Source organism: Tiliqua scincoides, chromosome 4 (assembly GCF_035046505.1).
Source record: "Tiliqua scincoides isolate rTilSci1 chromosome 4, rTilSci1.hap2, whole genome shotgun sequence".
In the NCBI taxonomy this organism is placed as follows: Eukaryota; Metazoa; Chordata; class Lepidosauria; order Squamata; family Scincidae; genus Tiliqua; species Tiliqua scincoides.
This window is the reverse complement of record NC_089824.1, coordinates 73,527,123-73,541,162: the sequence shown is the minus strand read 5'-3', so window position 1 is coordinate 73,541,162 and position 14,040 is coordinate 73,527,123. Positions and strand designations below refer to the sequence as shown.

Genomic DNA, 14,040 nt, shown 5'->3' with positions numbered 1-14,040 from the left:
GGGAGAGGCAGGGAAGTGACCCCCAGGATCTTGTCCATTTGGGGGTGGCAAGGGGGTGCTTGTGACTTACTTTCAGAAGGCAGGGCTGCAGGAGGTGCAGGGAGCCCTGTGCAGCCCTGCAGAGCACTCCCCTAGGTTTAGAACTTTCACTGAAAGTGGGCGCAAAGCGCATCCTGCAAAATGGAAGTGCTTTGCGCCCGCTTTCTCTGAACACTCCAAGCCTCAGGGAGCGCTGTGCAGGACTGCGCAGGGCTCCCCATACCTCCTGCAGCCAGCTGCAGCCCTGCCTTCCAAAAGTTAAGTCACCCCCTTGCCCCCCTTAGCGGTGCGATCCTGGGGATCGCGTTGCTGCTCTAGCCCCTCCCCCCACAAAGACTTACTGAGGGAGTAAAGCTCCCTCAAAGTTTGAGAATCACTGCTCTATATAAATTAGTAATTTGTGTATGCTACCTGGGAGTAAGCTCCGTTGAACTCAATAGGGCTCACTTCTGAGTAGACATGCACAGGATTGTGCCCTAAGCCTGCATGAAAAGCACTGAATAATGCTTTTACATAACAAAAGAACATAAGAACAGCTCCACTGGATCAGGCCATAGGCCCAGCTAGTCCAGCTTCCTGTATCTCACATGGCCCACCAAATGCCCCAGGGAGCACACCAGATAACAAATCAAATATGCTTTTAGCATATTTGTCTAATTTCTTAAGTAACATTAAATACTAATAGTAGTTTTACATTATTTGGGTAAGGAGGGACATTTGGAATGCAGATTGATTCTAGTATATGTGAATTTTGGGGGGAATTGATATACATTGCTCCAAACTTGTTTATTTGTGTACTGGCTTGTACTAGTTGCACTGCAGTTTGCAAGTTGTGTCTTTGCACTGTTAGTTCCTGAGTTTAATGACTAAGTGCACACTTAAATAGGAAAAGATAATTGCTCCATTGGAACCTACTTTTGTTAACAGCTTTACATCATTGTCATAGCTAACCCTATCAGTAACATCCATCCACTTGGGCTTGTGCCAGCAAAATGACTGGCACAAGTGCAAGCAGCCCTGTGTTGGAAAAACAGGCCCAGGAAGGTGGATGGCAGTATAGCAGTAGCCCCTGACACCATTCCTGCCCCCCTGAGCCCAATCCACCCCATCACTGCCCAGCTCCCTCCCCACTCCATCCCCACCCTCTAGTGAAAGCTTATCTGCTCTGTTGGGTGCTTCACTACGATCTGGCACTGGTAGGCCGGTGCAGGCCTTAGTACTGGTGCCAGGAGCTTTCCAGCACATTTGTGAGAGTATGTGCACTCATTCCATAAGTGCCAGGCCAGTTTGGATTGTGCCCTTAATTACATTAGGCCAGTGGTTTCCAAACTTTCCAACTGGCAGTTCCTTTGACCTATTGGGCCTTTGGCTGTGGCCCCTCCATTAGGGCTACAACCCTACTCAGTGTATAGGGCAGCAGGTTTTTCATAATTCCGCAGCTCCTCTGGCTGGTTTCCGAAGCTCCCTGGGAGACACAGCTCAGTTTGGTGACTACTGCATTGGGTTATTGAGACCCTATCTTTTGAGGATGTACAGTAGTCCTCGCAATCAGTATTTTGAGGACACATTAGGACTGTGCTTAATTTCTGTTGTGCACAATACATATTTTTGCAGTATATCAGGTATCCTGGGATTTATTGTGAGGCTCCACCAGTTTTTATTTTTGGTACATACTTTCAACACAAATGTTGACTTAATGGGCTCTATAGCACCTATGGTGTCCACATGTCATTATGCTATTGGACAGAGGAAGAAATGCATAGGTGAGCTATTCACTGTGGATGGAGACAAGAGACATGCATTTTTGTATAACTTTTTTCCATCAGGAAAGTGAATAGAATGTAAGATTTAATCTACTTGGTGAATAATAAACAATATTAATAGACAATATAATAATAATGAATAAAACAATAAAGCATATGACTTAACAATTTATCTGCACACAGTTTTTAAATGGTGGTGGTGGGAAACTTGATTTAGGCCACAATCCTATCCACACTTACCTGGGAGTAAGCCCCATTGACTATAATGGGACTTACTTCTCAGTAGACATGCATAGGCTTGGGCTCACATGCTGCAATCCTGTCCAATTTCCTGGGAGTAAACCCCATTGATTATAATAATGGGACTTACTTCTGAGTAGACATGCATCGGGTTGAGCTCTTAGACCCTTATCCCTCCTGTATACACCATTCCATTTGCCACTCTGCTGATCAGAGCTTCCCATAGATGAGTCTTTGCCTCCTTGCAAGAGACTGTAATGGTGAGGGGGAGGGGAGGAAGCTCTGGTACAATATGCACTATACATCATTCAGGCTTGCAGGAAATCCCTGCCAGATCTGGAACCCCCTGCACCCTTACCCTTCTGCTTTGTGGATAGCTTGTGTAAGGTAGCAGGCTCCACGAAGCAACCAGCAACCCTTGCAGCGCATTCTTCCCAAGCAAGCAGGAAGAGGAAACGACCCTATTGTGTAAACACTACTAGTAGTGTGAGTGTTGCTTACATAGATTAACTGTCTGTTTGGTTTTTTTTTTTTTTTAAGCGACCCTTGCTCGCATGAACTACCTTGAGAAAGCGTGGAGAAAGTGTGTAAGAGATGATTGACCAGCTTAGGCGGGGCAAATAAGGGTTAGCCCTGTTAGGGCATTTTTTCTGTTCATAAAGAATAAGGTGCAAAAAAAAAAATTAACATGTTTTTTTTTCCTCCCTTCCTAAGGAGTCAGTTTTGCTTTTCTGCAGAAGTCAAGGCTTGCAGTGCTGCGATGGCTCTCCCCATCCCCCTTCTGCAACATAACGGCCAGAGCTCCCTCCCTCCCACTACCCCCAATAGTAGTGTAGTAGTAGCAGCAGCAGCACACGCACGCTCCTTTGCACACACACACGCAGATGGAGGAGGAGCAATGCAAACGAGCCCCCCCCCCCAAAGCCAGCCCCACTCAGAAATCTCAGCTGCACTTCTGGCCCTTTTAAAAAGTTTGCTGTGTAAATTGGAATGAGGTCAGATTTGGAGCTTCTCATTGCACGCGGTGATTATTATTGCATTGGGTTCCAAGCCAATGGGAGCCGCAGGGGTGGGGTTTGGCACCGCGGAGCGTTGGATACAGGCTGCCATTGGCCGCGGGGCTGACTGTGAAAGGATAAAGAGGCGCGGGGCGGAATTGGGGTCCGCTCAAAGCTGCAGCCCTGCGCGCGAGTGTGCCTGAGTGAGCGCGTGCGGGGGGCGCGCGCGCCAGACTGAGCAGCAGGCCACTCTGCTGGCTCGCCCCGGCTCGTTCATGTCTCTTTCCTCTCCTCGGGGTGGCTCATCCCAAGGCAGGCGAGACGGGACTCCATACGTTGATTGCACCAGTCACCGCTCTTCTCACCAGGAAGACACACATCTCTTAATGCTCCTGGGCTGCATGAGCGGGCTTTTCTTCCTCTTCGCCTGCAGCCAGCCCTTGCAAAAACAGTCCACCCAACTCCTGCTCCCTCTTGCACCAGCCCTGGAGTGAGGAAGCTATTTTTTTGGGGGGGTGAATGTATGTGTGGTGTGGGCACTTTCCCCCTCTCCCCCGTCTTATTTTTGGCTGTTGCTGTGCGCTTTAGAGAAAGAGACTGAGCAAGTGGGCGTGCTGTTTCTGCTGAAACACCTCTGAGCAGAGAAAGAGGGTGAAAAAAGCACTTGTGAACTCTGGGGTGGGAAAGGCTGGAGAAGAGAGAGAGAACTTGGATTGGCTTAAGGAAAGAAGCAAGCGAGCAACTGTTTGCACTCTGAGCCGGCTTCTGTGCAAAGTTGCAGGGCAAAGGCGTGCAGGACACTAAGCGTGCACCGGAGAGACAAAAGCGGTGTGGAGCTACAACTACTTCCCAGAGGGGACGGACGCAGCAGCAGCAGCAGGAGGACGGAGCCAAGGGGGCCGGAGGCCGCCCAGCGACCGGGCAAGTTGAGGGGCTGGGCTGCTCTCCACCCGGTGCCAAGCTGAGCCCCGCCGATCTCCCCACAGCCGCCCCGCGCGAGCCCCGGAGATGGTGCAGCAGACGAACAACACGGAGAACACGGAGGCGCTCCTGGCCGGCGAGAGCTCGGACTCCGGAGCCGGCATCGAGCTGGGCATCGCCTGCTCGCCCACGCCGGGCTCGACGGCTTCCACGGGGGGCAAAGCGGACGACCCCAGCTGGTGCAAGACGCCCAGCGGGCACATCAAGCGGCCCATGAACGCCTTCATGGTGTGGTCGCAGATCGAGCGCAGGAAGATCATGGAGCAGTCCCCGGACATGCACAACGCCGAGATCTCCAAGCGCCTGGGCAAGCGCTGGAAGCTGCTCAAGGACGGCGACAAGATCCCCTTCATCCGGGAGGCGGAGCGGCTGCGCCTCAAGCACATGGCCGACTACCCCGACTACAAGTACCGGCCCAGGAAGAAGGTGAAGGCGGGCGCCAAGCCGGGCGAGAAGAGCGCGGGCGGAGGAGGGGGCGGCGGCAGCAGCGCCGTCTCCAGCAGCAGCAGCGCCCCCGCCGCCGCCTCCAAGCCCGTCCCGAAGAAGGGCAGTGCCGCCAAGCTCTCCCCCGGTGGCGCCGGCGCGGGCAAGCCGCATCCCAAGCCCAGCCTCGGCGGCGGCAAGGGCGGCTCGCCGCCGGAGCAGCCCGCCGCCCTCCTGCCCCCGGAGCACCACTCGCTGTACAAATCCCGCGCCGCCTCGCCGGGCTCCTCCTCGCCCTCGGGCGGCGGCAGCAAACACCTCCCTGAGAAGAAGGCCAAGCGGCTCTACCTCTTCCCGCACTCGTCGCCCGGCGGCGCCGTGCCCGCCAGCCCCACGCTCAGCGCCTCCACCGAGGCCAGCGACCCGCTCAGCCTCTATGACGAGGCGGGCGCCGCCGCCGCCGCTGGCCAGCAGGACGCGGGGGGCGAGCCGTGCGCCTCCCCCTGCTCGCCGTCGGACCACCGCAGCTACACCAGCCTGCGGGCGCCCTCGCCGGCGCCGTCCACCTCGCACTCGTCGGGCTGCTCCTCCTCGGCGTCCTCCTCCTCGGACGACGAGTTCGAAGACGACCTGCTGGAGCTGCACCCCGGCCCGGGCCTCGACGGCAGCATGGCCCTGGGCAGCCTCGGCTCCTCCGCCCTCGACAGGGACCTGGATTGGAACCTGGAGCCCGGCTCCGGCTCGCACTTCGAGTTCCCGGACTATTGCACCCCGGAGGTAAGTGAGATGATCTCGGGGGACTGGCTCGAGTCCAGCATCTCCAACCTCGTCTTCACCTACTGATGGCTCCAGGAGCGGCGGCGGCAGAGACCCGGGGTGAGACCCCCACTCCAGCTTCAGACTGAATGCCTTTGGGTGGGGGGCTCGGGAAACTGACCAGGGGGCGGGAGGGCGTTGAAACAACATTGCAATGGTAGAAGGGATCAAACTTTGTTTCCTCAAAGTAACCCCTGAAAAGTGTCTGTCTCTGGCTCGACGGATCCCCACCACCGGATCCCCACCTTTTCAACCTTCCAAGAGCCCAAGAATGGATTCCAGAGACTAGAGAGAATCAAGTGGCTTAAAAGAAAAAGAAAAAAAAGACACTAGGGTGCGGGAGGGACTGCCAATCACGCACACACACACCTCGAAGGTTTGTCTTTTACAGCACATGGCTCCTCAGAAGTGAACCCTATGGTCTTCAAGGGGCCTTGCTCCCAGGAAAGTGTGTATAGGTTTGCAGCCTTACAGCCCAAGCCTAAGCAGGTCTACTCAAAAGTAAGTCCCATTCTGTTCAGTGGGCCTTGCTCCCAGGAAAGTGTGTATAGGGTTGCAGCCTTACAGTCCAATCCTAAGCAGGTCTACTCAAAAGTAAGTCCCATTCTGTCCAATGGGACTTACTCCCAGGAAAGTGTGCATAGGATTGCAGCCTTAGTCCACTTCGAAGGGGGTGGGGAAATAGATTATGCTCTGTGTGCTTTGGAAATGCTATAGTTTTTTTTACTCACCCTCCCACCCCCTCTTTTTCTGTTTGGTTAGAGAGTTTTCCAAAGGAAGGGGGGGAAATTTTTCCAACAAATCTGCAGGACTTGCAATAGGAAAGAGAAGAGTCCTGGTTTGCTTGTGTTTGTTCTCTTAGACATCAAGAGCAGATGGGGTAGGAGAGGCCCTAGGAACTGGACTGAAAGCCCAATCCTATGCCTGTCTACTCAGAAGTAAGTCCCATTATTGTCAATGGAGCTTACTCCCAGGAAAATGTGTAGATAGGATTGCAGCCTGAGATCCTATGGGATAGAAAAGAGGGAGGCATTTGGGGGGGGGGGTGAACAACAATGACAAGGACAAATGAACTGGAAAATCTGGCTGAGAAGATAATAATAAAACTGAAAAAAGGATTTGCACGTATAAAGAAAAAAGGTGGCAGTGATTTTCTTTAAGTCACCTTATATACAGAGATGACAGTATGTGTGGAATTTCAACAACACTGAACTTTTTCTTTAAAAAAAAATTGGAGATGGATATGGAACATACCAAGTTTTCTGTAATGATGTGGTACAGGGGAAATGGAGGGCAGTTGCTCTTTCTTTTGCGGAAAAAAATGTGTTTTTCTCTTACTCAGAATCGTGATGGTGTTGGATTATTTCACTGGTGGGGTTTAATATGGCATGTTATTCTGTCTATCTTTCTGAGATTTTCTGTAAGACTGTTGAGCAGTTTAAAAGAATAGTGTTAGAATAATATAAAAAGCAGATAGATGGCGCTATGTTTGATTCCTACAAAAATTATCACCAGCTTTTTTCATTCTTAACTCTTTAAAGGATTCAAACGCAACTCAAATCTGTGCTGGACTTTAAAAAATTCAGGACCAAATTTTTCCTCAGTGTCTGTGTGTGTGCGTGTGTGAATGTGTGTTCCTTTATAGTTGTAAATGAAGATTTTTCTTTTCAAACCCATGATCCATCCTTGAAATGTTCTTTTTCCTTGTAAATGTAATTGGATGCCATTTTATAAGTGAAGTATTTATACTGGCCAAACATTTTTTACTTGTATTACTTTGTCCTTTTTTGGTAGTTCTGTTGTTACCCTCACCATTTTTTATGTCACCTTCACTGAAGGGCTAGAGTTTTAACTTTTAATTTTTTATATTTAAATGTAGACTTTTGACACTTTTAAAAACAAGAGAAGAGAGATGAAAACGTTTGATTATTTTCTCAGTGTATTTTTGTAAAAAATATATAAAGGGGTGTAAATTGCTGTTTTGGATTTCCTGATTATAACAGGGCCGCTGGTTAATCTCTCACACACAAAATCAGCCCCTACTTTCATCATGTTTACACTCCAGTCTGCAGGCTTCTTAAAGAGACAGCATCCCTTGTATCCACTATTCAACTCTTACCTTAAGGAGTTGGGAGAGAGAGGGATTGAACTAATTCACTGTAGGGCTAATTTCTAACAAACAACCCCCTCTCAAAATGAATAGTATGTTGTACAGAAACAACTGGAGCATTGTCAGAAAAAATGGGATCCTGTAGCTTTAACTTGTAAACCACATCTTTTGCACTTTTTTTATAAGCAAAAAAAAAGAAAAAGAAAAAAAACCATGCCGTTTAAACCACTGGATCTATCTAAATGCCGATTTGAGTTTGCGACACTATGTACTGCGTTTTTTCATTCTTGTATTTGACTATTTAATCCTTTCTACTTGTCGCTAAATATAATTGTTTTAGTCTCTTATGGCATGATGATAGCATATGTATTCAGGTTTATAGCTGTTGTGTTTAAGATGAGAAAAAGTGAAAACATCTTTGTACATTTAAGTCTGTATTATAATAAGCAAAAAAGATTGTGTGTTTATGTATGTTAATATAACATGACAGGCACTAAGACATCAGCCTAATGAGGAGGTTCCGTTAAGGGTTTTTACTTTTTTTTTTAAATGAAATTTATTTTGTCATCCATCCTGTGCAATATGCTGTGTGGAATATCTTTTTGTCTAACAATCTGCCCAGAACACAACCAGGGGGTGGGAATGGGGGAACGCTGGCAAGTTATGCCAAGTTTCACTGCCTGTCAGATTGTCAATATACTTTCTGTAAATAACCTTTTTTTCCCTAAGGAAATAAAATCAGCTGGAACTGAACCCTAAAACTCTTGTGTTCTTGTTATCATTGTGGCAGACAAGTTTCTTTGGGTAGTTATTCATTCTTGCCCCACTATCAGTATGAATGTCCTCACCATAATGCTTATGAAATTCAAAGCAGTTACTAGAGAAGCTTGTCCCTCAACCCAGTCCCCCACCCCTCCCCCCAAGGCTTGGCAAGCCAAAGCCTCAGATGCTTTGTATATCTTTGAATGTGCTGCTGCTGCTGCTGCTGCATGCTTTCGAGGAATTTGCATGCATTGAGCAAATGCTAATAGCATTTTCACTGGAAAAATAAGAGATTGGAAGGAGAGGTGTTAGAGGATGAGCTAGCTACACTCTGTCTGACAGAAGGCCACTGAAGATGAAAAGCAGCTACAAGGAATGTGCTTTAAAGGCACATCAACTGTTTGTCATCATAGCTTGACCTTGCAATGTGAAAATCCCCCCTCACCCTTTTAGTAGCCTTCTGCCAAGAATTTTGCTCAGCACATTGCATTGCTGTGTCTACACAGATGGAAAAAGGCAAACTGGTTGAGTGTAACTGCAATTCACAGGAATTTATAACTGGGGGGTAGGTGGGGGAAACTTCTAGATTTCCATGTATCAAGGCCTAAACAGACTAGGTTCCATGACTGCCATTCTGGAAAGTACATTTGAAATATTCTAAGAATATAAGAACAGCCCCAATGGATCAGACCATAGGCCCATCTAGTCCAGCTTCCTGTATCTCACAGCAGCCCCACCAAATGCCCCAGGGAGCACACTTGATACCAAGAGACCTGCATCCTTGTGCCCTCCCTTGCATCTGACATAGCCCATTTCTAAAATCAGGAGGTTGCACATATACATAATGGCTTGTAACCCATAATGGATTTTTCCTCCAGAAACTTGTCCAATCCCCTTTTAAAGGCATCCAGGCCAGATGCTGTCACCACATCCTGTGGCAAGGAGTTCCAAAGACCAACTGCATGCTGAGTAAAGAAATATTTTCTTTTGTCTGTCCTAACCCTCCCAACACTCAATTTTAGTGGATGTCCCCTGGTTCAGGTGTTATGTGAGAGTGTAAAGAGCATCTCTCTATCCACTATCCTTCCCATGCATAATTTTGTATGTCTCAATCATGTCCCCCCTCAGGTGTCTCTTTTCTAGGCTGAAGAGGCCCAAACGCCGTAGCCTTTCCTCATAAGGAAGGTGCCCAATCCCAGCAATCATATTAGTTGTCCTCTTTTGCACCTTTTCCATTTCCACTATGTCCTTTTTGAGATGCAGTGACCAGAACCGGACCCAATACTCAAGGTGTAGCCTTACTATGGATTTGTACAACGGCATTATAATATTAGCTGTTTTGTTCTCAATACCTTTCCTAATGATCCCAAGCATAGAATTGGCCTTCTTTACTGCCACTGCACATTGAGTCGACACTTTCATCAACTTATCCACCACCACCCCAAGATCTCTCTCCTGATCTGTCACGGACAGCTCAGAACCCATTAGCCTATATGTGAAGTTTTGATTTTTTGCCCCAAAGTGCACGACTTTACACTTACTTAGATTGAAACGCATCTGCCATTTTGCTGCCTATTCTGCCAGTTTGGAGTGATCCTTCTGGAGCTCCTCATAATCACTTCTGGTCTTCACCACTCTGGAAAGTTTGGTGTCATCTGCAAACCTAGCCACCTCACTGCTCAACCCTGTCTCCAGGTCATTTATGAAGAGGTTGAAGAGCACTGGTCCCAGGACAGATCCTTGGGGCACACCGCTTTTCACCGCTCTCCAGTGTGAAAATTGCCCATTGACACCCACTCTGTTTCCTGGTCTTCAACCAGGTCTCAATGCAGGAGAGGACCTGCCCTCTAATTCCCTGACTGTGGAGTTTTTTCAGTAGCCTTTGGTGAGGGACCTTGTTGAACGCCTTCTGAAAGTCCAGATATATAATGTCCACGGGTTCTCCCGCATCCATATGCCTGTTGAGCTTTTCAAAGAATTCTAAAAGGTTCGTGAGGCAAGACTTACCCTTACAGAAGCCATGCTGATTTTCCCTTAGCAAGTCTAGTTCGTCTATGTGTTTTGAGATTCTATCTTTGATGAGGCATTCCACCATCTTACCCGGTATAGATGTTAGGCTGACCAACCTATAGTTTCCCGGGTCCCCACTCTTTTCCTTTTTAAAGATCGGCGTGACATTTGCTATCCTTAACTCCTCCGGCATTGTGGCCATTTTGAGGGACAAGTTGCATATTTTAGTCAAGAGATCAGCAACTTCATTCTTCAATTCCTTAATAACTCTTGGGTGGATGCCATCAGGGCCCAGTGACTTATTGATCTTTAATTTATCAATGAGGTCTGAAACATCTCTTTTAACCTCTGTCTGACTTAATTCCTTCATCAGGAGGGGCTGTTTGGGCAGCGGTATCTGCCTGAGGTCTTCTGCCATGAAGACAGATGCAAAGAACTCATTCAATTTCTCTGCCATCTCTAAGTCTCCTTTTATTTCCCCTTTCCCTCCCTCACCATCTAGAGGTCCAACCGCTTCTCTGGCAGGTTTCCTGCTTATAACATATTTGAAGAAGCAAATTCTAAGTTTGGTACAATCCAGTGCTCATGAAAAGCATGTGGGTTTCCCGCTATGCTACTTGGAATAGTCCTGCAAAATGTTTGGGAGCACAGCCACTACAGAAAAATCAGCATGAATTCCTACAAAGAGGAAGTTATAGGTAGAAGGCATTTTATAACCTGACAACAGTTTCCTTCTAACTTGGGCTTTTCTTCAAGATTAGCTCACTGGCTGGTTGTTCCTGTGATGGCCTTTTCAATAATCCTTTTTAAGCAGATGTTAAATATTAGGTCAGTGGGTGAGCTGTTAAGTGCTATGGCAGCTTTGATGAAGAAGCATAGAATTTGCATTGCAGATCAGAGAGATGGACAAAAAGGCACTTGCCATGAACTTAAACTTAACAGTTCATTGTACTGTAAATATCTGTGAATTGGAAGTTTAGTTGGACTAACCTCTTTTTTATTATTAAAACCTCTAACCAGCAACAAAACAGGGACATCTATGCCTGACAATTTTTTATTTTTTTTTGAGAACTTGTGATTAATGATCTATACCAGGGGTGCTCAAACTTTCAACTTTAGGGATGCTGGACCTTTAACAAGTGTATAGAAGAGAGAATTTCAGCAGGTGTAGCTTGTTATCTGTGGGATGACAAGTTTCACCTGCTGCAATTCTCTCTTCTATACACTTGTTAAAGATCCAGCATCCCTAAAGTTGAAAGTTTGAGCACCCCTGATCTATACTCCTAAGCACATTGTACTGGAAATAGATTCCACTAAAGCAGTAGGACTTGTTCCTAAGACATAATTATGTTTATATTATGAAAAAAAGTTTGTTGATCCTTTTTTGTAATATGAAAGACCAGGGGAACACTGAAGTCTAGTAAATATTTTGTGGGTTCCCACATTCCTCTGGGGAAGGATTGGAGTTCTGGAATAAAGCCTCTAACCAAGATCCTGTGCACATCTACTCAGAAGTAAGTCTCATTGTGTTCAATTGGGCTTGCTCCTAGGCAGGGCTTTTTTTCTAATGGAAGGGGGGGGGACGGAGTTCCGGCACCTTTTTGCAGGGGCCCCTCCCCTTTGGAGGCATTGGGGGGGAGCAAAACAGAGGCATTCACTGGGTGGGTGCTGGGGGGTGCAGGGTGGGCGGGCACCTGGCCCCTTCCTGATCGCACAACGACCCCCTCCTGCCCCCATCTCCAAGCTCTCACCTGAGCCCAGCCTGCCTCCCCTTCCCCCGCGCTCTGCTTCCCAGCGCAGCTTCCAAGCCAGTGGAGGGCACGGGGGACACGCGCCGACGCCGAGGAGGAGGACAGACAGCCAGCCAGCCAGCCAGGGAGACAGGCTGTGGCACCCATGGAATGCCCAGGTACTGGCTTGGCGGAGGAGGAGGGGAAGGAAGCTGGCTGGTGCAGCCCCCATGCCAATCTGCAGCACGAGCCTAGGTGTGTCTACTCAGAAGTAAGTCTCATTGTGCTCAGTGGGGCTTGCTCCTGGAAACGGGTGCATAGCCTTGCAGCCTGAGAGCCCAAGCCTATGCATGTCTACTCAGAAGTAAGTTCCATTGTGTTCAATGAGGCTTACTCCCGGGAAAGTGTCATAGCCTTGCAGCCTGAGTAGACAGGCAGAGGAGGGGCTCTGAGGCTGCAGTCCTCTCCACACCTTCCTGGGAGTGAGCCCCACTGCCTCTACTGGGACTGACTTCTGAGTAGATAGGCACAGGAGTGGCTCTGAGGCTGCACTCCTATCCACACTTTCCTGGGAGGAAGCCCCACTGCCTCTAGTGGGACTGACTTCTGAGTAGACAGGCACAGGAGGGGCTCTGAGGCTGCAGTCCTATCCACACTTTCCTGGGAGGAAGCCCCACTGCCTCTAATGGGACTGACTTCTGAGGAGACAGGCACAGGATTGGGCCCTGAGGCTGCCATCCTATCCATAGTAAGCCCCATTCACTAAAGTGGACTTCTGAGTGGATATGCATAGGATTGGGCTCTTAGGCTGCAATCCTAGGCACTTTCCTGGGAGTAAGCTCCATTCTCTAGAACGAGACTTACTTCAGAGTAGACATACCTAGGATTGGGCTCTTAATCGTAGCAGAGATATATATCTGCACCTGTTTTCACATGCTAAGGGCAGGTGAAAAGGGATTCTACATGTGTACAACATGGCTGTCCAGCCTTGCCAGAGAGCCTCCTCATCCTTCCCCCACAAGCATGCCCTCCGCCAGCCAGCGTTTGCAGCTCCTCTCCAGCAATGCACAGCAGCTGCTCAGGGCAACAGAGAACATACAATTGCATGCCAAGCGCCTTCCCAAAGACACAGAGTATTCTGATACCTGAATTAAACCATATTTAATCGCTTGTTTGCAAACGTAGCTGTTTCTATGTGCACCTAAGGACCTCTCTCCTGTAAGAATTCCTTTTTTGTTCTTACTCCCACAGTTGCTTAGAGTAATTTTATTACATGGAACTCATGTAAGCCAATTTTTCAGAATCCATTACTGCTTCCTCTCCTCCAAGTAGTGCCACACTACATACTACACGCTACAAGTGCACCTGTACAGTATTTTTCCCCATGTGTAGAAAAAATAGCTAGGGGGAAGGGGATGTGGAGATTGACAGCCCAATCCTATGCATGTCTACTCAGAAGTAAGTTCATCTTTAGGGGGGAAGCACATAAAAAATATTTTATTTCTCCAATAAAAATGGTTTAAAAATAAATAAATAAATAAAAAGATTAACAAGTTGTGAGTTCCTGCACCTTTTTATTTACAAAAAAAGCACTGCTCCTAGGAAAGCATGTATAGGATTGTAGCCTTAAAGGAATCTAAAGATTGTAAACAATGTACGTATTTTAAAAATAGTCTGCTTATTGAAAAATAGCTATACTGTGTTCTTGTAGACTCAGCATTGTTTATAAAAACTCACAAAAATAAATATATGCATCACTAAATTGGATTTTAAGTCCTATTAAAAGAATTCTGTCATGCTCTGCCTACAGCACTAGTAGACAGATGGTGGTTTCTTGATGCACCACTTAGTGCTTACTGGCTTCTGAGATTGTTATATGGTTAACCTTGGTCTGATCCAGCAAAGCATTAATGCTTTGCATGTAGAAGGTTTCAGATTCTATCTCTTGTGTTTTCAGGCAGGGCTGGATTGTGACAATCCACTTCTAGCCTACAAGATGCTATATGCTAACACATAGTATAGTACCCCAATTTGGTAGTAATCTTATGGAACTCCTTGTGATGGCAAATAACATAACAGATCCCATCTACAAAAACATGTAGATGATGTTACAGTAATGATGGTTTTGTGTAGCATATGCATTTCCAGGATCAGAATATTGTATGGGA

At 47.6% G+C, this 14,040-nt stretch overlaps 1 protein-coding gene across 1 annotated transcript; it reads left to right on the top strand.

Annotated features, from left to right (window-relative positions):
• Positions 1-3,202: 3,202 nt before the first annotated feature.
• On the top strand, positions 3,203-8,131 carry SOX4 (SRY-box transcription factor 4). Its single transcript, XM_066625609.1, has one exon. It carries the CDS (start codon positions 4,049-4,051, stop codon positions 5,285-5,287), a length of 1,239 nt encoding a protein of 412 aa, XP_066481706.1. The 5' UTR covers positions 3,203-4,048; the 3' UTR covers positions 5,288-8,131.
• The last annotated feature ends 5,909 nt before the right edge of the window (positions 8,132-14,040 follow it).